This window comes from Bos grunniens, chromosome 14 (genome assembly GCF_055505025.1).
Source record: "Bos grunniens cultivar Pamir isolate PY7600 chromosome 14, Bosgru_T2T1.0, whole genome shotgun sequence".
NCBI lineage: Eukaryota > Metazoa > Chordata > Mammalia > Artiodactyla > Bovidae > Bos > Bos grunniens.
Genome location: NC_141178.1, coordinates 12480969 through 12506535, shown reverse-complemented (window position 1 = coordinate 12506535; position 25567 = coordinate 12480969). Strand labels below are relative to the sequence as shown.

Sequence of the window (25567 nt, the reverse complement as noted above, 5' to 3'; positions counted from 1 at the left end):
AATTAATGGCCTATTAAGTAATGTTGTTTTTTGTTCTCCCATAATTGGAGATCGTACATTTGGGTGTCAGATTTTAGGAGATAAAGGGTTTTGAATGCTGGGCTAAGGAATTTGGATTTTTTTTTTTTTTTGATTAATTTTTTTTTTTTGCTGTGCTGCTTGGTACGTGGGATTTTAGTTCCCTGATCAGGGGTTGAATCCAGGCCCCTGACAGTGAAAGCACTGAATCCTACCTGCTGGATGGCCAGGGAATTCCTGGGGATTTTGTTTTTAGAATGTGGAAGATCTTGAATATTTTAGAGTAGCAGATCTGATATGATCGAAGTAGTGTTTTATATTATATTATTATAGATATTATAGATATTATAGATAATATAATAGATTATATTATAGTTACGAGATGTATTGCCATGAAAAAGAAATTGATGTTATTAGGTAGATAAGCCTGTCTGAAGATTCCAGGGTGTGGGTATTGTGCTGAATACTGGGCCTAGTATAGTGGCATTTATAGCAAATGGGAAGACAAATACTGTGCCAATATTGAGAGTTTGTGGTGGAGAGCATTACTTGGACTTGGCAACTGGACCTGATAAGAGAAAGTAAGAAGGAGCTAAAATGCTTTGAGGTTTCTAACTAGGGTAACTATTGGAACTGTGATTTTATGGACAGAAATTGATAAATTAGGAGGGAGAGTGAACTTTGAAAAGGGAAATAATTACATTTTGGAAGGGTTAGTTTGAAGTGATGGCAAGGCTCTGATGTCCCATGTTGGGATCTTCAAGGTAACCCCCAGATTGACTAGCTGGACTCATAGGACTCAGTGTTATAATCTCAACCAGGATTTATTACATCAAAAAGATACAAAACACAATCCCCAAAGGGAAGAGGTACATGGGACAAAGCCTGGGAAAATGAGTCATAAGCTTCCAGAGTCCTTTCCTAGTTTAGGCACAAAGGATCCCCTTAAGTCCCCCGGCAACAAATTGTGACACGTGTGAAATGTTGCATACTGAGGAAGTTCATTAGAATCTCAGCATCCAAGCTTCCTGTTGGGGGATAGCCATGTAGGCACCCAGTACCTTGCATGTACCAGAATTTCAGACTGCCAAAGAGAAAGCAGGTGTTCAGAATGAACCATATTATTTGCATAAACAGTTTATGTGCAGTGAGTATTCTTATCAGTTGATGGGTCGAAGCTGTCCCAAAGTCCAAGTCCCTAGAGGCCAGCCAAGGACCAGCCTTTCTAAGATAAGCATTCTGAGGCCTGCCATGTTAACTCTTTTCAAAACATTCCATGAGGTGGTTAAGGGTGCTCTTAAGAGCGTAGAGGTATTTACCTTTGTGGTGAGCATTTACTGCAGGTGTTTTCCTCATGATACAGAAGTCTGCGTTTAAGCAGAAATATGATTGAAAAGGCAATTTTATGCTTTTTGATTACAACTATGTGACATTCTGGAAAAGGCAAAACTATGGAGACAGTAAAAAGATCAGTGATTGCCAGGAATTAGGAGCTAGTTGGGGGATGCATAGATGGACAGAGTATTATTACGACAATGAAAATACTCTGTATCAGTAGCAGTTGTGTCTGTTAGGGGTGTTAGGTAAATTCATACCTTTTCTACTAAAACTGTGTGTACTAAAAATGGTTCTTGGATGTAATAAAAGAGTACTGTTGTATTAAGTACTGAAGATGGATAATTTGACCTTTTTTTCTTTCTGGAAGTACCAGTTCAGATATACTGTAGTAAATCTGAATATACCAAATGCTTTTTATAGTATATGCACTGTATTCTTCCTAGATGCATGAATTCAGATATACTGATATGCCATGAGTTGAGTAGGACCATGGTTAAAAAGGAAGGAGCATTTGATAAATGGCCTGGAAAGAAGGCCCAGAATTTAAAGTCAAGGTTGATTCTGGAAAGAGAAAATTTGTCAACAGTTACTAATTAAACCTCTTTTGAATGCTAGGAAAAAGCCATATAGAACTTTCACTTTCATTTGGTCCTGTGGAGAGAAGACTTGCTGTTCACATTATGTTTTTAATTAAAGCAGTATATTGCTGAGGATAAGGATTATTGCTGCTAAAATTTTTAACATTACCTGTCTAATGAAAACTGAGTAAATGAAATGTTGTGCACTGACTTAACATTTATCTTGTTACTTCTTCTGCAGGTATCTTCACAGTCATCACTTCTTGGAGTTGGTTACTTTGCTCCTGTCAATTCCAGTGACAAGTGCACATCCTGGTGTGCTGCAAGCCACAAAAGATGTTTTAAAGTTTCTTGCACAGTCACAAAAGGGTCTTCTTTTTTTTATGTCAGAATACGAAGCAACAAATTTGTTGATCCGAGCTCTTTGTCATCTTTATGATCAAGATGAAGAAGACGGTCTCCAGTCTGATGGTGTTATTGATGATGCATTTGCCTTATGGCTGCAGGACTCCACACAGACATTGCAGTGTATTACAGAACTGTTCAGCCATTTTCAGCATTGTACAGCCAGTGAAGAAACTGACCACTCAGATCTGTTGGGAACTCTGCACAACCTTTACTTGATTACTTTTAATCCTGTGGGACGATCAGCTGTTGGCCATGTTTTCAGTCTTGAGAAAAATCTCCAAAGTCTTATCACACTAATGGAGTACTATTCCAAAGAAGCCTTGGGGTAATTTTCTGCTTACTCCTTAGATTTCCTGTCTTATTGGAGAACTACATCACTAGTGGGGTAGATTCTTGAAAGAATGTGTTGTTTTGAAAATAAAAACTATAATTTTTTTACATAGCCTATAACTTGTTAATCAAGCATTAGAATGATGAACTCTCTAAGATGTGGATATAAAGAAATGAAATAGTAGCTTCTTTGGTTTCCCCACAGAGTTAACAAAGATTGCAGCTGTAGTACTCCTGCTGATTTTTGTGGAGGGGAGTCATAAGACACAGAAATAATACTACTTAAGAGTCATGAGGACTGTCTTGGTGGCTCTGCCCTCACCTGCTAAGCTATTCATGATGCTCTGACTTTAGAAGTGTTTTGACTGGATGAGGGAGTTTGAGAATGATGGTGGTTTTTGAAGACCTTGCCCTGTTGGGCAGAGGGTTTTAGTCTATGAGAAGAGAAACTCGTTCCTCCTGGTTTGTGCCATACAAAGCTGTGGTGTCCTTTGCATCTGAGTCTTGATATGACCCCTTGAGTGACTGATTTCTTGGGAGGACTGTAAAAGGCGAACAAGAGTGCTTCTATGCCTAGCTATACCTTTATAGTTCTGTAGTGGAAGTCTGAATAATCACGGTGGTAGGTTGATTCATCACACTTTCTCCTGTATATCCAGAGGGAAAAACATTTTAAAGGAGATTAATGAAGTGTACTTCCTAATCTTTCATTGCTGATGAAGTGTACTTACTCATATTTTATTGTTATGATCATATTTTGTAATAGAATTCCACTTTCCATTTTGATGCATGTGCTTTGTTGTTAATATACTTTTAAGTAGTGGTTTCAGGTGAAGTGGAGGTTAAACTAAAATGTGATTTCCTGTTTTCATAACGTTAGTAATGTTTCATGGTAAATTTCCTTGATCTTCTTAAAACCAAGTTAAAAAAAAAAACAGTTAAAAAATTGTTCCTAAAAAATTATTTGCATACCAAAACCTTTAAAACCTTATTTTTTGTTTCAGTGATTCCAAGTCTAAGAAGTCAGTCGCTTATAATTACGCGTGCATACTTATCTTGGTGGTGGTTCAGTCTTCCAGCGACGTCCAAATGTTGGAGCAGCATGCAGCATCTCTCTTGAAGCTTTGTAAAGCAGACGAAAATAATGCTAAATTGCAAGGTATGGCACTTGATCTTATTTTAAGCATTTATGATAAGTGAAGAAAAAAAAGCCTTTGACTATCTGTAGTTCATTGGAGAAGGAAATGGCAACCCACTCCAGTATTCTTGCCTGGAGAATCCCAGGGATGGGGAACCCTGTTGGGCTGCCGTCTATGGGGTCTCACAGAGTCAGACACGACTGAAGCGACTTAGCAGCAGCAGCAGTAGCAGTAGCAGCAGTTCGTATTTTCCATTTGGGACCAGGGGCTTTATCTTGTTTGATAATATACCTAGTAACACCTTGAGTTAACTTTCCGTATAAGTTAAAGCACGTTTTCTGGAGGTATTTTATATGGTATTCTTAAAAAGATTTTTTTAGGAAGTTGTTGAAAATACCTTTTTCTGGAAAGTCATGGAAATTTATGGGTGGTTGAAGTTCCTAATCAAAACAGAATTAAAGATGAACTCAGAAGTTCAGTTTTGTACAGGAGTTTAGAAGTACAGTTTGTTAGAGGTGTGTGTTTTCTTTGAATATGTACTTATTTCTGAGTACAACTTAGAAATCCATTTGTGGTTAACACATGTGTGCTATTCTCAAGTGAAAAATGATAAAAGTATTATTTTCTAAATGTATATTGAATGAAGTATTAAGTTTATAATCAGTTCAGTTCAGTCGCTCAGTCATGTCCGACTCTTTGTGACCCCATGAATCGCAGCACGACAGGCCTCCCTGTCCAGCAGCATCTCCCGGAGTTCACTCAAGCTCACATCCATTGAGTCGGTGATGCGATCCAGCCATCTCATCCTCTGTCGTCCCCTTTTCCTGCCCCCAATCCCTCCCAGCATCAGAGTCCTTTTCCAATGAGTCAACTCTTCGCATGAGGTGGCCAAAGTGCTGGAGTTTCAGTTTTAGCATCATTCCTTCCAAAGAACACCCAGGGCTGATCGCCTTTAGAATGGACTGGTTGGATCTCCTTGCAGTCCAAGGGACTCTCAAGAGTCTTCTCCAACACCACAGTTCAAAAGCATCAATTCTTCGGCACTCAGCTTTCTTCACAGTCCAACTTTCACATCCATACATGACCACAGGAAAAACCATAGCCTTGACTAGATGGACCTTTGTTGGCAAAGTAAATCTGCTTTTGAATATGCTATCTAGGTTGGTCATAACTTTCCTTCCGAAGGAGTAAGTGTCTTTTAATTTCATGGCTGCAATCACCATCTGCAGTGATTTTGGAGCCCAGAAAAATAAAGTCTGACACTGTTTCCACTGTTTCCCCATCTATTTCCCATGAAGTGATGGGACCAGATGCCATGATCTTCATTTTCTGAATGTTGAGCTTTAAGCCAACTTTTTCCCTCTCCTCTTTCACTTTCATCAAGAGGCTTTTGAGTTCCTCTTCACTTTCTGCCATAAGGGTGGTGTCATCTGCATATCTGAGGTTATTGATATTTCTCCTGGCAATCTTGATTCCAGCTTGTGCTTCTTTCAGCCCAGCGTTTCTCATGGTGTACTCTGCATAGAAGTTAAATAAGCAGGGTGACAATATACAGCCTTGACGTACTCCTTTTCCTATTTGGAACCAGTCTGTTGTTCCATGTCCAGTTCTAACTGTTGCTTCTTGACTTCATATAGGTTTCTCAAGAGGCAGGTCAGGTGGTCTGGTATTCCCATCTCTTTCAGAATTTTCCACAGTTTATTGTGATCCACACAGTCAAAGGCTTTGGCATAGTCAATAAAGCAGAAATAGATGTTTTTCTGGAACTCTCTTGCTTTTTCGATGATCCAGCGGATGTTTGCAATTTGATCTCTGGTTCCTCTGCCTTTTCTAAAACCAGCTTGAACATCTGAAAGTTCACGGTTCACGTATTGCTGAAGCCTGGCTTAGAGAATTTTGAGCATTACTTTTACTAGTGTGTGAGATGAGTGCAATTGTGTGGTAGTTTGAGCATTCTTTGGCATTACCTTTCTTTGGGATTGGAATGAAAACTGACCTTTTCCAGTCCTGTGGCCACTGCTGACTTTTCCAAATTTGCTGGCAAATTGAGTGCAGCACTTTCACAGCGTCTTCTTTCAGGATTTGAAATAGCTCAACTGGAGTTCCGTCACCTCCACTAGCTTTGTTTGTAGAGATGCTTTCTAAGGCCCACTTGACTTCACATTCCAGGATGTCTGGCTCTAGGTGAGTGATCACATCATCGTGATTATTTTGGTCTTGAAGATCTTTTTTGTACAGTTCTTCTGTGTATTCTTGCCACTTCTTAATAGCTTCTGCTTCTGTTAGGTGCATACCATTTCTGTCCTTTATTGAGCCCATCTTTGCATGAAATGTCCCCTTGGTATCTCTAATTTTCCTGAAGAGATCTCTAGTCTTTCCCATTCTGTTGTTTTCCTCTGTTTCTTTGCATTGATCACTGAGGAAGGCTTTCTTATCTATTCTTGCTATTCTTTGGAAATCTGCATTCAGATGCTTATATCTTTCCTTTTCTCCTTTGCTTTTCGCTTCTCTTCTTTTCACAGCTATTTGTAAGGCCTCCCCAGACAGCCATTTTGCTTTTTTGCATTTCTTTTCCATGGGGATGGTCTTGATCCCTGTCTCCTGTACAATGTCACGAACCTCAGTCCATAGTTCATCAGGCACTCTATCTATCAGATCTAGGCCCTTAAATCTATTTCTCACTTTACTGTATAATCATAAGGGATTTGATTTAGGTCATACCTGAATGGTCTAGTGGTTTTCCCTACTTTCTTCAATTTAAGTCTGAATCTGGCAATAAAGAGTTCATGATCTGAGCCACAGTCAGCTCCCAGTCTTGTTTTTTGCTGACTGTATAGAGCTTCTCCATCTTTGGCTGCAAAGAATATAGTCAGTCTGATTTTGGCGTTGACCATCTGGTGATGTCCATGTGTAGAGTCTTTTCTTGTGTTGTTGGAAGAGGGTGTTTGCTATGAGCAGTGCGTTCTCGTGGCAAAATTCTATTAGCCTTTCCGTATTCCAAGGCCAAATTTGCCTGTTACTCCAGGTGTTTCTTGACTTCCTACTTTTGCATTCCAGTCCCCTATAATGAAAAGGACATCTTTTTTGGGTGTTAGTTCTAAAAGGTCTTATAGGTCTTCATAGAACCGTTCAATTTCAGCTTCTTCAGCATTACTGGTTGAGGCATAGACTTGGATTACTGTGATATTGAATGGTTTGCCTTGGAAACGAACAGAGATCATTCTGTCATTTTTTAGATTGCATCCCAGTACTGCATTTTGGACTCTTTTGTTGACCATGATGGCTACTCCATTTCTTCTGAGGGATTCCTGCCTGCAGTAGTAGATATAATGATCATCTGAATTAAATTCACCCATTCCAGTCCATTTTAGTTCGCTGATTCCTAGAATGTTGACATTCACTCTTGCCATCTCCTGTTTGACCACTTCCAATTTGTCTTGATTCATGGACCTAACATTCCAGGTTCGTATGTAATATTGCTCTTTACAGCATCAGACCTTGCTTCTATCACCAGTCCCATCCACAACTGGGTATTGTTTTTGCTTTGGCTCCATCCCTTCATTCTTTCTGGAGTTATTTCTCCACTGATCTTCAGTAGCATATTGGGCACCTACCGACCTGGGGAGTTCCTCTTTCAGTATCCTATCATTTTGCCTTTTCCAACTGTTCATGGGGTTCTCAAGGCAAGAATACTGAAGTGGTTTGCCATTCCCTTCTCCAGTGGCCCACATTCTGTCAGCCCTCTCTACCATGACCTGCCCGTCTTGGGTGGCCCCACGGGCATGGTTTAGTTTCATACGGTTTATAATAAGTTGGACCTTATTATGTGGGTAGTCTTGAAAAGTTCAAGGTATTTAATTATAGGTTTTTATTATTTTATTTTTGTTCTTGGCTTTCAAACTAGCCAAATAGAAAATTTAACACAGTAGTTGTCAGGATAGCATGTGGCCACTTCTCTTTTTTGTCTTTGTCCATGCTGCGCAGTATGTGGGATCTTAGATCTTAGTTCCCTGACCAGGGATGGAACCTGTGTCCTTTGCAGTGGAAGTGAGGAGTGTTAACCACTGGACTGCTTGGGAAATCCCAGGCCTCTTTTTCTTTTAATCCTAAAAAGATTAAAGTTTAGGATTAATCCTAAAAAGATTAAAGTGTTACCAGTAAAAGTTGCATACTAAACTCAACTTTCCATATTGAAAATAGATTGTTTTTTCCCCCTCAAAGTATGCCCTTACAAAAAGAGGGTGTGTAGCATCTTCAAAGGTATTACTAATGCTTTAGTACATATTCTGGGTGATGAATACGCTTAAATTTATTATTCGTTTTATCTTTCATTTGAGCAATATATATTCTATATACATGAAAGAGGTAATTTAAAATTGTATAGGAAAAATATTCAGATGTAAAGTGTTGTAATCCTAAAAAGGAGTGTAGTACCAAGGAGAGACGACTCCTATTTGCAGTTTCCATCAGTTCTTCTAATAAGTGTCTAGAAATTATTACATTAGAATGCTTTTAGAAAAACATTTTTGGTGATAGTCAGGTTCTGTTCCTGGGCCGGAAAGGTCCCCTGGAGAAGGAAATGGCAACCAACTCCAGTATTCTTGCCTGGAATACTCCATGTATAGAGGAACCTTGACGGGCAACAGTCCACAGGGTCACAAAGAGTCAGACGTGATTGAGTGACTAATACTTTGACTTCACTTTTACAGCATAGCTTCTAGGCGATTCAGTTGCAATAAATGGTGTATTTCATGTATTTCTTCCACAAACAAAGTTTCCTGTTACTGTTTTAGGGGTGAGAGTGATCACTTTTACTTTTGTAAAGGCAGATTAGGAAATTGACAAAATTTAAAATTTGTGTCACAGGAAAAGGCCCTCAGCAAATGTTCCTCCATGGGTTTGATCCTGTTAGAAATGAATACATTTGTGCATGCTGTTTTGGAGGTGTGGGAATCAGTGGTAGTATTGGGTGAATAAGCACTATGTTATTTTGTTTGTTTATGGGCAGTTAATTTTATAATTGTTTTAATGTTGTAAGTTGATTGCTATAGAAAAATTCAGTTTAAGTTAGATAGTTCGGTTTAATCGTATAAACATTTAAGTTTTCAGAAGCCAAATAACTAAGAGTGATAGCTTCTTATTTCTAAACCAGTATAGTATGACATTTACATTTCATTTTAAGGCTTGTTTAAATAATTTAGACACATAATTCCTATATAAAAATCACTCCATTGAAATGAACATGGATTTTGCAATCTAAAAATGTGTCATGTCTTTGGAAAAGAATACCTTCACTTCCTTTGTTATTAAGGCTTGTTTGTAAGGCTTTTATTTTAAAATATTATGTTGTAAATTACTGTTTTCATTTTTAAGAACTTGGCAAGTGGCTTGAACCTCTGAAAAACCTTAGATTTGAGATTAACTGCATCCCAAACCTAATTGAATATGTTAAACAGGTAAGTAAAATTTAAAAGTGTCTTGATTTTATGGAACTGTGTGGTAGTATATAGTAATGTCGTATTAAATCACTTGTATAGATAATGTAGTTAAGTATACTTGATTGATTTACTAGTCCTGTGGGTATAGATTGGTAGTGGGTATAGATGGATATGTGATTGTGTGTATACATGAACACAGATGCCCACAACGATATTGCTTTCTATTGCCAGATTCTGTCCTATTTTTTTTCTTCTCAAATAAGAATAATATCACCTACCATTTTGGTGACATTTACAAAAATGTTTTAAAGTTAAATGCTATGATAATGTGATATATAATTGTTTTAGTTAAACTTTCTGAAAAAGAATTTCCCTCAAAATTTTTAGGTGAAAATTGGTAAGAGTTAATTCTAGATAATTGGAATGAGGACTAGTTCTGTTTGTTCATTTGGGATGGTTAAATTACTTCAATCTGCAATTGAAGTAATTCATGAGAGTTGAAAAATCATATAGTTCATAATATTACAGTTGAAAAATTCGTATACAAGTCAAGTAATTCATAATGCAAAACTTTGTTATAATCAAAACATTGTTAGTTGGGGAAGTTTAAAAAGTTTTCTTTGCTCCTTAGTTGATCCAGTGTGTATCATAGGATGAAGGACTAAAGGTGCTCTTCTTTTTTTTAAAAGTGCTCTTCTTTTTAAGTGCTTTAAAAAAAAAAGTGCTCTTTTTTTTTTTGAAGATGTTCTTCCTTCTTTTTTTCTTTTAAAATGATGCATAAGAAGTTTTAAACTAGAGGGGCAGAATAGACCTTGAATTATCCTTTTCCTCCATCTCCCCCAGAGAGTACTTTTACCTCCTACAATGCCATCATATTCTTCTGTTCTTTATTTTATGCCTCAAAGACGATCTAGAGTTTTTGATTATATTCAGTCTTTTTATTTAGCAGAGGTACATTTGTGTCCTGTAAATTTAGATGGTCAGGTATTTAGGGTACTTGTGCATAGTTAGGAGAATATATTAAGTATCCAGTAAAATACCAGAGGACTTGGATTAAAGTATTTAACCAAAAAAAATAAATAAATAAAATAAAGTATTTAACCAGTAAAAAGTTCAGCGCTAGAAATTTGAATTGCATGTTATAATTCAAATTTTTAATTTTTATGTAAATCCTTGTCCTGTTAAGTATGGTTATTATAAATAACTCTCTAAGGTGTGCTAAAAAACAGCTGATCTAAGACAGAAACGTCACTCTGTGACTCCCTGCTGCCTTAAGTAACTTGTGGGATAACTGAAAGGCAGCAAGGAAGAAGTTAGAGGGAAAGATAACCCAAGGTAGGGAAAGTGAAAGTGAAAGTTGCTCCGTCGTGTCCGACTCTTTGCAACCTCATGGACTACGCAGTCCATGGAATTCTCCAGGCCAGGATACTGGAGTGGGTAGCCTTTCCCTTCTCCAGGGGATCTTCCCAACCCCAGGGATCAAATCCAGGTCTCCCTCATTGCAGGCGGATTCTTTACCGGGTGAGCTACAGTGGTGGGAAACATGAGGAAAAGGGTTTTCTTATTTTTAGGTTTCTCCTCTGAGGTTTAAAGGCTGAAGTAGTAACATTTTAAAGTCGTATTTCTTCCAAGTTTTTTAAACCATCTATATGCTGCTCTTTGAAAATTACAAAAATAAGGCAACTTAAGTGTAACTATTTGTTGGCAGGAAAACATAGCCTGGGCAGGTGCTAAGGACATAGGTAACTGTATTTCTTCTTCCTCTCTTCATGCCCCAAATGGCCATCATTACTAGATTCCTGTGGTATTTTTGAAATGTATGTTATGTAGTATTAAACCACTCCCTGATGCTTCATCAATTTTGAAAGAGGTTTTTGTACCCACAGGGCTCTGTAAAATCAGAATCCCTTGCTTCCTTTTTGGAAAAACGGATATATAGAAAGAGTATCCAAAAAGGAGCTATTTTAAATTCTTAACACAGAGAGTTCATACCTATCTGTATGTAGCCTTTGTTTTTTAGTCAGTACTTTTTAATATACTTGTGTCAGCAGTTATTCATTTTATAAACATAATGTCACATATGATACAACATATGCCAAAGATTGTATAACCTTTAAAACTTCATTAGCTTTATTCATGTTTTAAGTGCACTAAGGAAGTTTAAAATGATGTAAGTACTTAACTTGAAACTCCTGTTTTTAACCATTGCCTTCTCTGGGTCTGATAGGTACTAAGAAATTAAAGTTTCTGTTCATTTTTATTTTTGAAGAATACTGATAACTTGATGACCCCAGAAGGAGTTGGCCTTACTACTGCCTTGCGTGTTCTCTGTAATGTGGCCTGTCCCCCACCCCCTGTTGAAGGTAATGTGGCTACTATACTTAAAAACTATTTTTAAAGCCCAGTGTAAATATCATTTATTAAATAAAATATTCAAAAATCTTAACCAGTGATTAATATTTAAGTAATTAGTTTTTGTTTTTTTTTTCTCCCTTATTTATGTAAAGGTCAACAGAAAGACCTGAAATGGAATCTTGCTGTCATTCAGCTTTTTTCTGCTGAAGGAATGGACACCTTTATTCGGGTGCTACAAAAATTGAACAGTATTCTGACTCAGCCATGGAGGCTCCATGTCAACATGGGGACTACCCTTCACAGAGTTACTACCATTTCGATGGCTCGCTGCACACTCACTCTTCTTAAAACTATGTTAACGGAACTCCTGAGAGGTGGATCCTTTGAGTTTAAGGACATGCGTGTTCCTTCAGCACTTGTGACTTTACACATGCTCCTGTGCTCTATCCCTCTCTCAGGTCGTTTGGATAGTGATGAACAGAAAATTCAGAATGATATCATTGATATCTTACTGACTTTTACCCAAGGAGTTAATGAAAAGCTCACTATCTCAGAAGAGACTCTAGCTAACAATACTTGGTCTTTAATGTTAAAAGAAGTTCTTTCTTCGATATTGAAGGTTCCTGAAGGATTTTTTTCTGGACTCATACTCCTTTCAGAGCTGCTGCCTCTACCATTGCCCATGCAAACAACTCAGGTATCACTTCCATATAACATGCATCTTATAAATGATGGCAATAACACTTTTTTAAAAACCAGTGGTTTTTCTTAAAAAAACAAAAACAAAAGACCCCCTCATCTCCTTCCCCTAAGAAAGACATAAAATACCTGGATGAGGGTGAGATAAAAACTGAAGCAAGTTGGTCATTAAGGAAACATGGGAGTAACATTTTAAATAAATTTTTGTTAATGTGAATTTTATTATGCTGTTACGTATACTTGTACTTTTGTTGTTTTTAAATCTTTTTCCCCCACCATTAACTAGGTTGCTTCATCAATGGACTCTGCTCTACTGACTGCTAACCTGAGAACAATAAGATTTTTTATTAGATGCAATGAATTCAAGCAAATGTTTAATTGTACAACAGAAAATTAAATGTTTTAAGCATGCAGTAAAGATGTTCTTTTCATAATAGTTCTTCCTTAACAGTTTTTGTGATTGTAAATAAATACTAAAAAAAATCTACGTACACACACATTATACTTTTTTAACAGGTTATTGAGCCACATGATATATCAGTGGCACTCAACACCCGAAAGTTGTGGAGCATGCACCTTCATGTTCAAGCAAAGTTGCTCCAAGAAATAGTTCGCTCTTTCTCTGGCACAACCTGCCAGCCCATTCAACATATGTTACGGCGTATTTGTGTTCAATTGTGTGACCTTGCCTCACCAACTGCCCTTCTGATTATGAGAACTGTGTTGGATTTGATTGTAGAAGACTTGCAAAGGTATTTTCATTTTGCACTAAAATTTTTTTCCTCAAGGTATTTTTGACACAAATACTTTAAAAAAAAATTAACTTAGACTTTGGAAACCAGGCTTAAGATTGCTCAGATAATACGTGTACATATAAAATACACACAGCATAGGCACATGTATATGTGAATATATAAAGGTAAATTTTGATTAGAAAGCTATTATTTTATCTGCAAGATACCTTGAAATATTTCAAGTTTTAGGGTGCTGGAAAAGTGAACTGTGAAGTACTCTGATTTAAGAAAATGTGTTATTGAAAACCCAAATTTACAAAGTTTTATAGTAATTGTAAAATTCCAGAGTTGTCATACCCAAGGAATGAAATTTTTTACGTAAGATTTGTATAATACGTGTTGAAAAAGCAAATTACTAAGTAATGCCTTAAAATCAAGAATTTTGTTTACTAAATGTGTTGATTTTATTTCAGCACTTCAGAAGATAAAGAAAAACAATATACTAGCCAAACCACCAGGTTGCTTGCTCTTCTTGATGCTCTGGCTTCACACAAAGCTTGTAAATTAGCTATTTTGCATCTAATTAGTGGAACTATTAAAGGTGATGAAAGATATGCAGAGATATTCCAGGATCTGTTGGTTTTGGTGCGGTCTCCTGGAGACAGTGTTATTCGTCAGCAGTGTGTTGAATATATCACATCCATTTTGCAGTCTCTCTGTGATCAGGTATTTATAGTTATTTTTATAAATTCTTTGTGGGTGTATATATTTTTTAACAACTTCTCCTGATGTAATTCTTGGCTGCTAACAAAAAGATCTCATCTGTTTCATTATTCATATTATTGTTTAGGGGGGATATTTGACCACTGAACCAACAATAAAATGATTTGGTGCTACATAACTTTCTTTGACCTTGTACATCACATGTTTCTCTAAAGAGGTTTTTTCATTGTCTTTATGAGATACTGTCTTTGGGTATTTATTCTGTGTGCCGTTGTATTCTTTGGGGTTGGTTTTATCTGGTAGTTTCATTTTCTTTCCAATTATATTCTGTACTGATTCATTCTTGAATATTGTAGTTTTGTGATTGGTTGAATTAATACTATATTTTTTTGTTTGGGCTTTTTTTTTTTTTAATTAAAAAAATTTTTTTTTAGCCATTCCTAAAGGTATGTGGGGATCTTAGTTCCTCAACCAGGAAAGTGCAGAGTCTTAACCGCTGGGAAGCCAGGGAAGTCTTTGCAACTTTGGAAGGCATCACAGCCTACTACAGTTTTAGTGTGCTTCAGGTTACTGTGCTTATAGATGTTGACTAGAAGTAGTAGTACTTCTTCCTGCTGTTCCTATTATTAACTTCCAATTGGTAGTTCCATGAGTTAATGAGAATTGCTTTAACTTTTAAAGCCCATTGTTACAGGGATCATCATAGATTTCTCTGCCTGATAGGATTTTAGCTTGTCAAAATGCTCCTACTATCTAATTAATCGAATGTGATTTTTCCAGGCAGAGTATTTTTAATAGGATCCCATATTAGAAGATTTGGAGGAGGGCATGGCAACCCACTCCAGTATTCTTGCCTGGAGAATTCTCGTGGATAGAGGAGCCTGGTGGGCTACAGTCCTTGGGGTTGCAAAGAGTCAGACATGACTGAGTGACTAAGCACACACATATTAGAAGATTACCTTTTTCTAGCTTAAAAAAAAAAAAATCCAATTTGGTTACATTTAACACTCAAGTCAAGAAGGAACATTTTTTGTGTGATTTGTTTTCACAAAAAGGAGATCTGGTAGAAAATAGTTTTGGACCTGGTAAAAAGGCTGTTTTAAGTCTTTATACCTCAAAATGTCCAATCAGCTGGTATTTGTTTTATAATTAATATTGAGTTGTATGACCATGCTGAGTAACAGTTCAGCATCCTAGCTACCCTGATCACATAAGCTTCATTCTTGGCTGGCCTCACCTAGTTGTATTTCCTTTCTATTCAAGCTTTGTTTTATAGTTTTAACCCAAGTTGAATAGTGGTTTCCAGTATATTGAAGTGGTTAAAGGCAATAACACATACCTAAAAATGTTTCTGTAAAGTCTGCTTTACTTCTGTAAAAAGAGTAGTGTGGGTTTTTAGTTATTGTTAGGTAAACTTGCTGACATTGAAAAACTTGAATTTTAGATGTATATAAAAACGAGAGGAAAATATTGGAAGATTGTGCCTAAATGTTTTTTCGTTCCATCCATTTCTTTTTGTGATATTTTAAATTCAAGTATGGATATATTTATTAAAATTTATTTCTCTGAATGCTTTCTTTATAAATTTAAAAATATTCAGATGAATAAATATAATAATTTAAAATATTTTCATACCCAAAGTACTAACCTAACCATTTGAAGATAGAAACTACACTTAGTATAAGCCAGAAGGAAAAATTTTTCAAAGAGATGTTCTTTTAAAATAAGAATACTGTGAATCAGGTTCCGCTGCCAAGTGGTTAGGTGTCAGTCTTACAAAGTAGAAACACTGAAGCAAATTCTTTAGGTGCGTATCCTTGTATTAACCTTTGTAGAAGGGCAGAACAACTCCTTTGTATTTAATGTGTTTGAATCTGTGTTTGGGATGGGATAATAATTATACTATTTCAATAACTACTAAGTACTAATTGCTGTGTATTTCAGAAATAAAAGCTCGAAGTGATAGTGACAATCATTTAAAAAAACTGTTTTTTCCCCAACTCCCCTCCTCCCTCACAGGACATTGCACTAATTTTGCCAAACTCTTCTGAAGGTTCTGTTTCTGAACTGGAGCAACTCTCCAATTCTCTACCAAACAAAGAACTGATGGCCTCAATCTGTGACTGTCTCCTGGCTGTGGTAGCTAACTCTGAGAGCAGTTACAGCTGTTTACTGACATGTGTCAGAACAATGATGTTTCTTGCAGAGCATGATTATGGATTATTTCATTTAAAAAGGTAAATGCTTTATCTAATTTAATTCTGTTGTTACTTAATTGACTCTTTTGCGGCCCCATGGACTGTAGCCCGCCAGGCTCCTCTGTCCATGGGATTTCCCAGGCAAGATTACTGGAATGGGTTGCCATTTCCTTCTCCAGGAGATCTTCCCAACCCAGGGATTGACCCTGCGTCTCCTGCGGTGGCAGGTGGATTCTTTACCACTGAGCCACCAGGAAGTGGTAAAAATTTACTATTTTCTTGTATTTTAATTCCCCCATATTAATTAATTCATAGATGTTGTAGAAGGTGGAAGGTATGGTTTCTTTCATGTGGAGAAATTCTGAATTTGTGGAAAAGATTCATTAGCAGTGAAATGTACTAGTAATAAAATCTTTAGGTAATATAAATTGAGAAGGAAATCTTATCATTCCGGTGTCATTAATTCAGTGCTCGAAGATACTTGTTTGGTTGGCATAGACTCCTCTAGTTCTTCAAAGATGATGGTAGTGTGGTATTCTGGACTCTGAAGCTGAAAGTGCTGATTCTGTTTATTCTCTAGAGGAGTGGCTGATCTGAAATGGATTTGAAATGATATAACTCTCATGCTGCTCAGTCTCTCAGGTGTAATTTCTGCTCCCCATTGCTATCCATGCCCTCGTCTTTTTCTTCACTAGGGAGATAGATAGCTACTACTTAGTTTCCCTGAGAATTCGTAGAAGTGTGTAGGATTATGAGATCGAAAGGATTAGGCAACATGTATTTGTGCCTCTCATCAATTCTTATAACGTTGGTTCCAGGTAGAGTGCTTGGTGCTGCTTCCCATCTTTCCCCCTGCTTAGCCTGTCCTCCTGTACTCTCTCTCAGTTAATGGCACCTGCTGAACACGCAGGTTCTCCCCCTGCCACCTCCCAGTCTTTCGCCAAAGTCTTTAAATTTTATTTCTTAAATGTCTTTTTTCCTATTGCCCAGATATTTACCTTTAAAACTCGTCTTATACACTACATATCCAATTAAACTTAGTTTTTAAAAAAAGCTGGCTCTGCTAGGTTCATGTAAGTCATTGTAACCTATTTCCTTTGTTTCTTCAGCTTGGATCTTTCTGCTGAGCTCCATGTAACTCATATATCTATTTGATGTCTCTGCTTAGCCATCTAATGGACACCCAAGCTGAATGAAAGCAGAGCTCTTGATATTCTTGCCTCAGACATGTTTCTGTCTTGCTTAACTTGGTAAATGTTAAACGCGAAGATTCTTGCTGCTTCTCTTTTCCTTTCTCCCTGCCTCCAGTCTGTCAGGAAGTCCAGTACGTTATGTTTTCAAAACATCCTGAATCTGATCACCTTTCTCCACCTCCATCGTTACCACCCCTGTCCCCTCCATTGTATTTGCCTATATGACCCATTGCAATAGCCTCCAGTCTTCTCTTCTTACTTCTAGTATTGTCCCCATAAAAAATATTTTCTTAGCGCTCAGATTGATCTTTTTAAACTTAAAACAAGGTATGTGTCATTATTATTTTGCTTAAATCCTTCTGTTGGCTTTCCATTGAACTGCAAAATTCAAACTTGATATTGATCTCTAGGGCTCTTATACAGTCCAGCTCTTGCTTATCTTTCTGACTTTTCTCATAGCTCTTTTATCCTCAATTTGGCTCCCTGTCAGGCTCATTCCTATTTCTAGACCTTTTTTTTTCTTTCCTAAAATGCTTTTTCCCTAGTTTCTTCTAGGACTTATTTTTTTACTTCACTCAGGTATCTGTATCAATATATTTCCTGCCTAAATGCCTGCCTAAAATGTGTATCCTTTGTGTCCCCATTCCTTATACCCCTTTATATTTTGACATTATGTCATATAGACTTACTGCGTATTTGGTTGTCTCCCTCAATAGAATATAATCTGCACAAGGACAGGGACTGTGTTTTCTTGACTGTACTCCCTCCAGCACCTAGAAACCTGGTTCATAGTAGGCATTATGAAGGAATGTTAGAGTCATTTAGTTCACAGATATTTGTTGAATGCCCTCCTCTGGGCCAGACACTGCTCTAGGTGCTGGAGATTTAATAATTAAAAAAAAAATCCCTGTCTTCTCGATGCTTTCATTCTATTAGAAGTAGACAGATGATCAACATGTAAATAAAATACACAGTGTGTTATAAAACAATATAAAATAGAGCAAAGGAGTAGCGAGTGCTGAAGTGAGGGGGAGAGTTGTCATTTGAAGTTTGAGGAGGTAATCAGGGAAGTCCTCGCTGAGAAGGTGGCCCTTGAACAAAGAACTGAGGGAGGTGAGTGAAACATGTTAATATGCTGGGGGAGAGCAACTGCATGTGGTATGCCTAACTTGTCTGAGAAATGGCCTGGAGACTGTGGTGGTTGCTCTTAAAGTGAGTAAGCACATTGGAAAATGACAGGGCCCCGGGTCAGAGAGGTAGTGGGTAGGTGAGGGAAGGGGTCATCGGGGGCCTTTAGAGTTACTTACAAGGGCCACTGGGCTTCCCTGGTGACTCAGATGGTAAAGAATCCACCTGCGATGCCGGAGACCCAGGTTTGATCCCTGGGACAGGAAGATTCCCTAGAGAAGGAAGTGGCTACCCACCCTAGTATTCTTGCCGGGGGAATCCCATGGACAGAGGAACCTGGCAGGCTATGGGATCACAAAGAGTTGGACACATCCGAGCGATTAACGTACACACAGACACACGAGAGCCATTATGAGGTTTTGAGCAGAGGTATAGTGTGATCTGGCTTTTTCAATAAATAGCTGACTATATCCTCTAGTCCTGAGAAAGGCCTCACTTAAAAAAACTTTTTTTGAGATGATTTTAGACTTTCAGAAAAATTACAAAATAATAGTACAGAGCTCAGATATACCCTTCATCCAACTTACCCTTATCCCTGTCCTTACGTTGATGTCTTGAATAACCATTGAATATTTGTCAAAATTAAGAAACTAAACTTGACATAATACTGTTAACCAAAATACAGAACTTGCTTAGATTTTACCAGTTTTTCTAGTAATGTTCTAAGTACATCATATCAGGAAATATGCATTACTGGTGATAACTAACCTTGGTCACCAAACTGAGATGCTGTCTGCTAGGATTCTGCACAGCAAACTTACTAGTTTTCTGTTTTTAAACTAAACATTTTGATAATATACTTCAAGACTATGTAAATGTCCTGTTTCTACTTAAAATTTTCATCCAGTCATTTTATTGTCCATCAGTGAATCTTGGCACATGTCAGTTATTACTGTGGTGTTTTAATGTGTGTGTGTGTGTGTGTGCATGCACACTCAGTCATACCTGACTCTTTGCAACCCCATGGACTGAAGCCTGCCAGGCTCCTCTGTCCATGGATTTTTCCAGGAAAGAATACTGGAGTGGATTGCTATTTCCTTCTCCAGGGGATCTTCCCGACCCAGGGATCAAGCTGGTGTCTCCTATGTCTCCTCCTTTGGCAGGCGGGTTCTTTACCAGCTGAGCCATCAGGGGAAGCCCATGGTGTTTTAAGAGTGATTTCCTATTTTTCTTATTCCTTTTTCACTTAATTATCCTCTGTAAGGATGAATTCATCACTTTTCCCCATTTATTTACTTATTTGGGTATTTATATCCATATAGACTTGTGGACATTAAGTTTTTTTGTTGTGTACTAATTGAACAGTATGTCGTTATTTATTTTATTGTTCAACTTACATCACTAATTTTGGTTTTTCTCGTTGACTAGGGCTGGGAAATACATGTGTCCTAACTCATGCATTTACCAAAAAAATCTACATTTTTTCCCCCATCTATTTATTGTATGTATATATTTTAAAAGATGAGTCCATACAAGTATTTTGTTTCTAATACAGTGTCAGAGGGTGGATTCTAACTTTCCCCCTTTCTTTGTAACCTCATCCATGTTTTATGATATACAGTTGTGTGGATTTTGACCGTAATGTGTCTACTATCACATTTCCATACAAAGCCATCACCCCAGCAGTCTAGTGTGCCACCCTTTTATAGACAACTTCGCTACAAGTTGAGTGACAAAATACCAGATTTTAGTATTGCTAGTTTACTTTTTTAATTGTAGACATTCTAAAGGGTATGCAGTGGACCCCAGTTTTTGAAAGGCCATCTAAATAAGGCTCATTCTCTTAAAGTTATAAGTAAAGGCTAGTAATTGGTATAATCCAATTTTTAACCTAAGCTTTTTCCGTTGATTGTACTATCTCTATGTTTAATCTCATTCCTGTTTATTGTGCTTTGTCTGTTTCATTATTTTATAAAGTTCTCATGAGCACGAGTCTTATCTTTCTCCATTTTGTATTGCTTTATCCAAGTCTTGAAATTTTATTTTGATCAACTAAGAACTATATAAATGCATAATTTTAGCAGGGTTATGTATTGTCATGGTTTTGGACACATAGCATGATTATTTCTTACACTGAAACCTCTCTATAAGAGGATGGTAAATTGTGGGCCACAGGCCAAATCCAGCGTTTATTGGAACGTAGTCAATATTTATGTGTTGTCTACAGATGGTTTCCCACTACGTTAGCCATTGAGTAGCTGTGACTGAGACCACTATTCTGTATAGAGGGCAGATTGAGTTCTGTATAACCCTGTAAAGCCTAAAATATTTATCGTTAGACCCTTTACATAAAAAGTTTACTGATGCTTACTTGATACCTTTGATTTCTTTCTGTCAGATTACACTGTCATAAAGATAATCATTCTTTGTAGTTATTATATAAATTAGGCTTTCAAGCGGAGAAGGTGATGGCGCAAAAGTACCACTCCAGTACTTTTGCCTGGAGAATCCCAGGGACGGCGGAACCTGGTGGGCTGCCATCTATGGAGTCGCACAGAGTCGGACACGACTGAAGTGACTTAGCAGCAGCAGCAGCAGGCTTTCAAGACAGCTATAACTTCCTTATGTTAGAGAAATCCCCAGATTATAAAAAAGTGTTCAAAAAGGAACCTGTGAATTTATTTGCTAAGTTTTGTAGCTTTGTTATTTGGGGGAGTTTTTTTCTTTCTGTGTTTTTGACGTTTGTGTACATGCATGCCCGTTGTGTCCAGCTCTGTGTGACCACATGGACTGTAGCCTGTCAGGCCTCTCCTCTTAACTCAGGGAGCAGACCTGGACCTCCTGCATTGCAGGCGGATTCCTTACCGCCAGAGCTATGAGAGACACCCTTATGAAGTCTATCTTCTTTAAAAGGAGGTATCAACTATAAAAAGAAATGCTTTGTTACATGGTTTGTATGACAGATAAACCAAAGTACTTTTTTACATTTCTTGAAATGTAACATTTTAATTTACTAAATTTTGTTTGTCTGAACTGAGATAGTTCATTTCTCATGCCAGACTTATATGCTCAAATTTTAAAACATTGCCTCTCTATTTTCTTTATTTACAGTTCTTTAAGGAAAAATAGTAATGCTCTGCATAGTTTACTGAAACGAGTGGTCAGCACATTTAGTAAAGACACAGGTGAACTTGCATCTTCATTTTTGGAATTTATGAGACAAATTCTTAATTCTGATACAATGGTAAGTGTATATATATGTATTTGGTATTTCTCATATTTACAAACTTAATGTATATGTTAAAAAAAATCACTTGGGTTCAAAAATATCTTGGAATGATGTTATTTGGAACTTGGAACTTACATTCTATTTTTTTCATATGTCCTCACCTCACTAAAAGTATGGGTTTTTGATTTATAAAAAAAATAGATTGTTAAGAGTAGAGTTTATTAGGTATCATTCTTAATTCTTTCAGCTGTTTGAAAATGTTTTCCTACTGCATTGTGGCTTCCATGGTTTTTGACAATAAATCACTTGTTAATCTTTTATTGAGTCACTTCTCACTGTTTTCAAGATTCTTTGTTTTTGGCTCTTGATCATGTGTTAAGGGTGGATTAAGTTTGTTCTACCTGGAGTTTGTTGAGCCTCTTGAAAGTGTAAATTAATGTTTTTCATCAAATTTGTAAAGTTTTCAGTCACCGTTTCTTTAGATATTTTTTCTGACTCCTTCTTCCTCTTCTGAGACCCTTTATTATGCCTGTGTTGGTACTCTTGATAGTATCTCCACAAGCATCTTTTGAGGCTGTGCACATGGTTCTTCATGTTTTCCTTTCTGTTGCTTAAAATGGATAATCTCAGTTGACTATGTTCAAGTTCACAGATTCTTTTTTTTTTTTTTTTTTTGCCAGCTCAAATCTGCTCTTGAGCCCCTCTAGTGAATTTTTTGTTTGACTTATTGCCCTTTCCCACTCCAGAATTTATGTTCAGTTTTTGTATAACTCTTAGCTGTCTATTGATATTTTCTTGCAGAGTGCTGTATCAACTTCCTTTCCAGTTTTTCCTTCCAAGCATTTACTTCTTTGGTACATTCTGAATAGTTCTGTATGAGTTCATAACTTCCTGAAGCAGATAGCAGATCATATCACTGTACTCTCCAATAACTTCTGGTGTCTATAGAATAAATTCCAGACTTTTTAGCATGGCATTCAAGACTATTCACTGTAGGGCAAAAAGCTACTTTTGCAACCACTTCTCCCTTACTGGGAGGCACCATCCGTAAATCTCCTCTACTTACGTGTATCTCCTTGGCCATGCCTCTGTTAGTTTGTTGTTTTCTCTGTCTGTCTCTCTTTCTGTCTGGTCAAACTGTAATCTATTTATAGTGCCTATTTTAACACACCCTGATTTGCGAAGCCTGTTAATATTACTTTTCTTTCTGTATACTTCACATCATATTACTGGATTTCTTTTTATAGATCATTTATATGCCTACTTAGCATTTCCTCTTCTACTACCTGAGTGTTAACGTCACTTAGGTCAGAGACCATGTCTTACTGGATTTTTCCTAGTGTAATTGCATAGTGTCTTCTATAGTTTAATAGCTAAAGCGTTTGACAAATGATTATGGAGATTTGAAGTGGTATCATATATTTCATAGAATTTTCATTTTCCTGAAATCACTTTGTAGATTAAAAAAAATCTCCTTAGAAATTCTTTTACTACTTTTCACAGTAATGTATGTGTATATATATATAGAGAGAGCAATCTTCAAATTAAGCTAAATTTGACTCTAGATTTTCTAAGGCTGTTTTTAATAACAAGTAGATAAGAATTTAAAACGTGTTTTATTTTGTTCAATTTCTGTTCATAATAATGAAGAAGCAAGGTAGGAGGGAGAGGTGAAATTTTGTATCCTTCCAAATATTTTATTTTTAAATTTTATTCCAAATATTTTAATTAATTCATAGTTTTTCTCTTTAAAAAATTGGTTATTCTGCTTTTCCTGACCTTGAAAAATAATAATCATTATAATGTTTCCCTGGTGGCTCAGACGGTAAAGAATCTGCCTGCAATATGGGAGACCTGGGTTCAAAGATGTCCTGGAGAAGGGAATGGCTACCCACTCCACCATTCTTGCCTGCAGAACTCCATGGACAGAGGAGCCTGGCAGGCTGTAGTCCATGGGGTCACAAAAGAGTTGGACATGACTGAGCAACCAACATTTAACATATAATACTTTTTGATTCAGCTGTACTGAATTTCCCACCTGTTTAAAGTGGTATGAATAACTGAGAAAAGTCAGATAGATACCTTGATAATTTGTGATCTCATTAATATACTTCTTTCTATGAAATATATTTAGTCTGTTAATTCATACATCAAAAAAAAAAATAAAGCATAAGGTAGACCATCATCAACATATCCTTTATCACCACTTCCAAACAGAGCAGGTAAAACCCTTGTAGACATATGGTTTATTGAATTTCTCATTAAAATTGCATGTCCTGTTCCTTAATGTCATGTAAATGACTCCTTAGTCTAGTGTTTACTGAAAGGAGCAAGTGTGCTCTAGGCACAGTATCAGTTTGAGTGGAAATCTGTGCAGAATAATTTTCATTTAGTTTTCACTGAAATGTGTCCAGTTAAAGGAAAAATGGTAGGAGCTACAAACGAATTTTAATGTTACTGTTAACTTAAAAATACTAAGTCCTGCATCAGAATTGGTGGGACCGATATTCATGTTGAGATGTTTAAAACAGGGCTGTGTTAAATTTGAAGCTACTTAAGTTTTCTTTCATATGTGACAATGGATGGATTTATTATCATGAACTGAGATTTGCTTTGTGTGGTGAATTTTTTTCATGATTCCCACATTCACTTTATTGTGTGGCATATTTTTCAAAGCAGAAAATAATAACTTTATGACATCTGTAGACAACACATAGTCTTAAATATATGGTTCCTGTTTTCTTTAGTTGTTTGCCTTGTCTCCAGAAAAGGAAGTTCAGCATTTTTAGCTGTTATAGCAGCATTTTTATTAATTTGAGTATCAATTAGTATATTCTGTTTCCTGCAAGTGCCAGTGTGTTTGTCATTGGATATTTTTGTTGAGAAATGTGTTTGCCTGTTTATTTTGTGAGTTGTAAAGAAAAACTTGTTTCAGCTTTGAGCTGACTAATTCTTAAAACCAGCCGTTTGTACTGATGTAAAAACCAAAACACTGAGGGGAAGATTGCCGCAATCTTAAATATCTGAGAGATTTTGGAAGCATTTTTGCAAATTTCTCTGCTCTCAAATTTAACTTGTGTGTGACATTTACAGGGATGTTGTGGAGACGATAGTGGTCTCATGGAAGTAGAGGGAGCTCATTCAGCACGGACGATGAGTATTAATGCTGCAGAGTTAAAACAGCTTCTACAAAGCAAAGAAGAAAGTCCAGAAAATTTGTTCCTTGAACTAGAGAAGCTTGTTTTGGTAAAAAAAAGAAAAACAAAAAAAACCAGAAACAAAAACAGCTCCTTCCTAAGACATACTTTCTTCTCAATTTGACTAGTACAAGTTTTCCTAGTGACTTTTAAAAATAGTGACCTCTCAGTTGGGTATTTATGCTCTGAATTAATGATTTGGAGTGAAGTCCTCCATACTATTATGAATTTTAAGGAGTACATGAAGGCAGTACTTTTTGAATGATCTATTGTTTGAATGCAGAGTGCCCCCTGATACCATTACTTAGAAATAAAATGGCAAGTGTTTTTGGCGTTTGTTTTACTTTAATACGTATAATAGTGCTAATTTCTTGATGGTGTTCCAAATTTCTTAGTAATGGAATACCACCTTTTCTACTAAAGAGTCAGTAGATTATGGGCATACATGTTCAAATTTTACCTGCATTTTCTTATTCTGCTTTTGTTTGTATCTAGGAGCATTCAAAAGATGATGACAGTCTGGATTCTCTGTTGGACAGTGTGGTTGGACTTAAGCAGATGCTAGAGTCATCAGGTGATCCTCTACCTCTTGGTGACCAGGATGTAGAACCAGTACTTTCAGCTCCAGAATCTCTCCAGAATCTGTTTAACAACAGGTAAAACAAGCAGTGTTTTGTGGTTGAGTAGATAGTGGGAAACATGCAGATGGCTGGGATCTAGAAGAGGCCAGCAAATTATTTTCTGTAAGGGCTTCCCAAGTGGCACAGTGGTAAAGAATCTGCCTGCCAGTGCAGGAGATGCTAGAGACAGAGTTTGACCCCTGGGTCAGGAAGATTTCCCTAGAGTAGGAAATGGTAGCCCA

At 36.9% G+C, this 25567-nt stretch overlaps 1 protein-coding gene across 6 annotated transcripts in view; it reads left to right on the top strand.

The window, feature by feature from the left end:
- VIRMA (vir like m6A methyltransferase associated) overlaps nucleotides 1–25567 on the top strand; it is a 63408-nt gene that overhangs the window by 31401 nt on the left and 6440 nt on the right. For 3 of the 6 annotated variants that reach the window (XM_086335925.1, XM_086335920.1, XM_086335924.1), the window contains 11 exons: nucleotides 2176–2667; nucleotides 3677–3831; nucleotides 9185–9267; nucleotides 11519–11612; nucleotides 11757–12301; nucleotides 12820–13055; nucleotides 13511–13763; nucleotides 15780–15997; nucleotides 21391–21523; nucleotides 24602–24754; nucleotides 25201–25361. In XM_086335925.1, the coding sequence (XP_086192051.1) occupies nucleotides 2176–2667; nucleotides 3677–3831; nucleotides 9185–9267; nucleotides 11519–11612; nucleotides 11757–12301; nucleotides 12820–13055; nucleotides 13511–13763; nucleotides 15780–15997; nucleotides 21391–21523; nucleotides 24602–24754; nucleotides 25201–25361 (2523 nt within the window). The remainder of the gene's footprint in view (nucleotides 1–2175; nucleotides 2668–3676; nucleotides 3832–9184; nucleotides 9268–11518; nucleotides 11613–11756; nucleotides 12302–12819; nucleotides 13056–13510; nucleotides 13764–15779; nucleotides 15998–21390; nucleotides 21524–24601; nucleotides 24755–25200; nucleotides 25362–25567) is intronic. The other 3 variants (XM_086335927.1, XM_086335921.1, XM_086335926.1) reach the window with 1 other exon arrangement.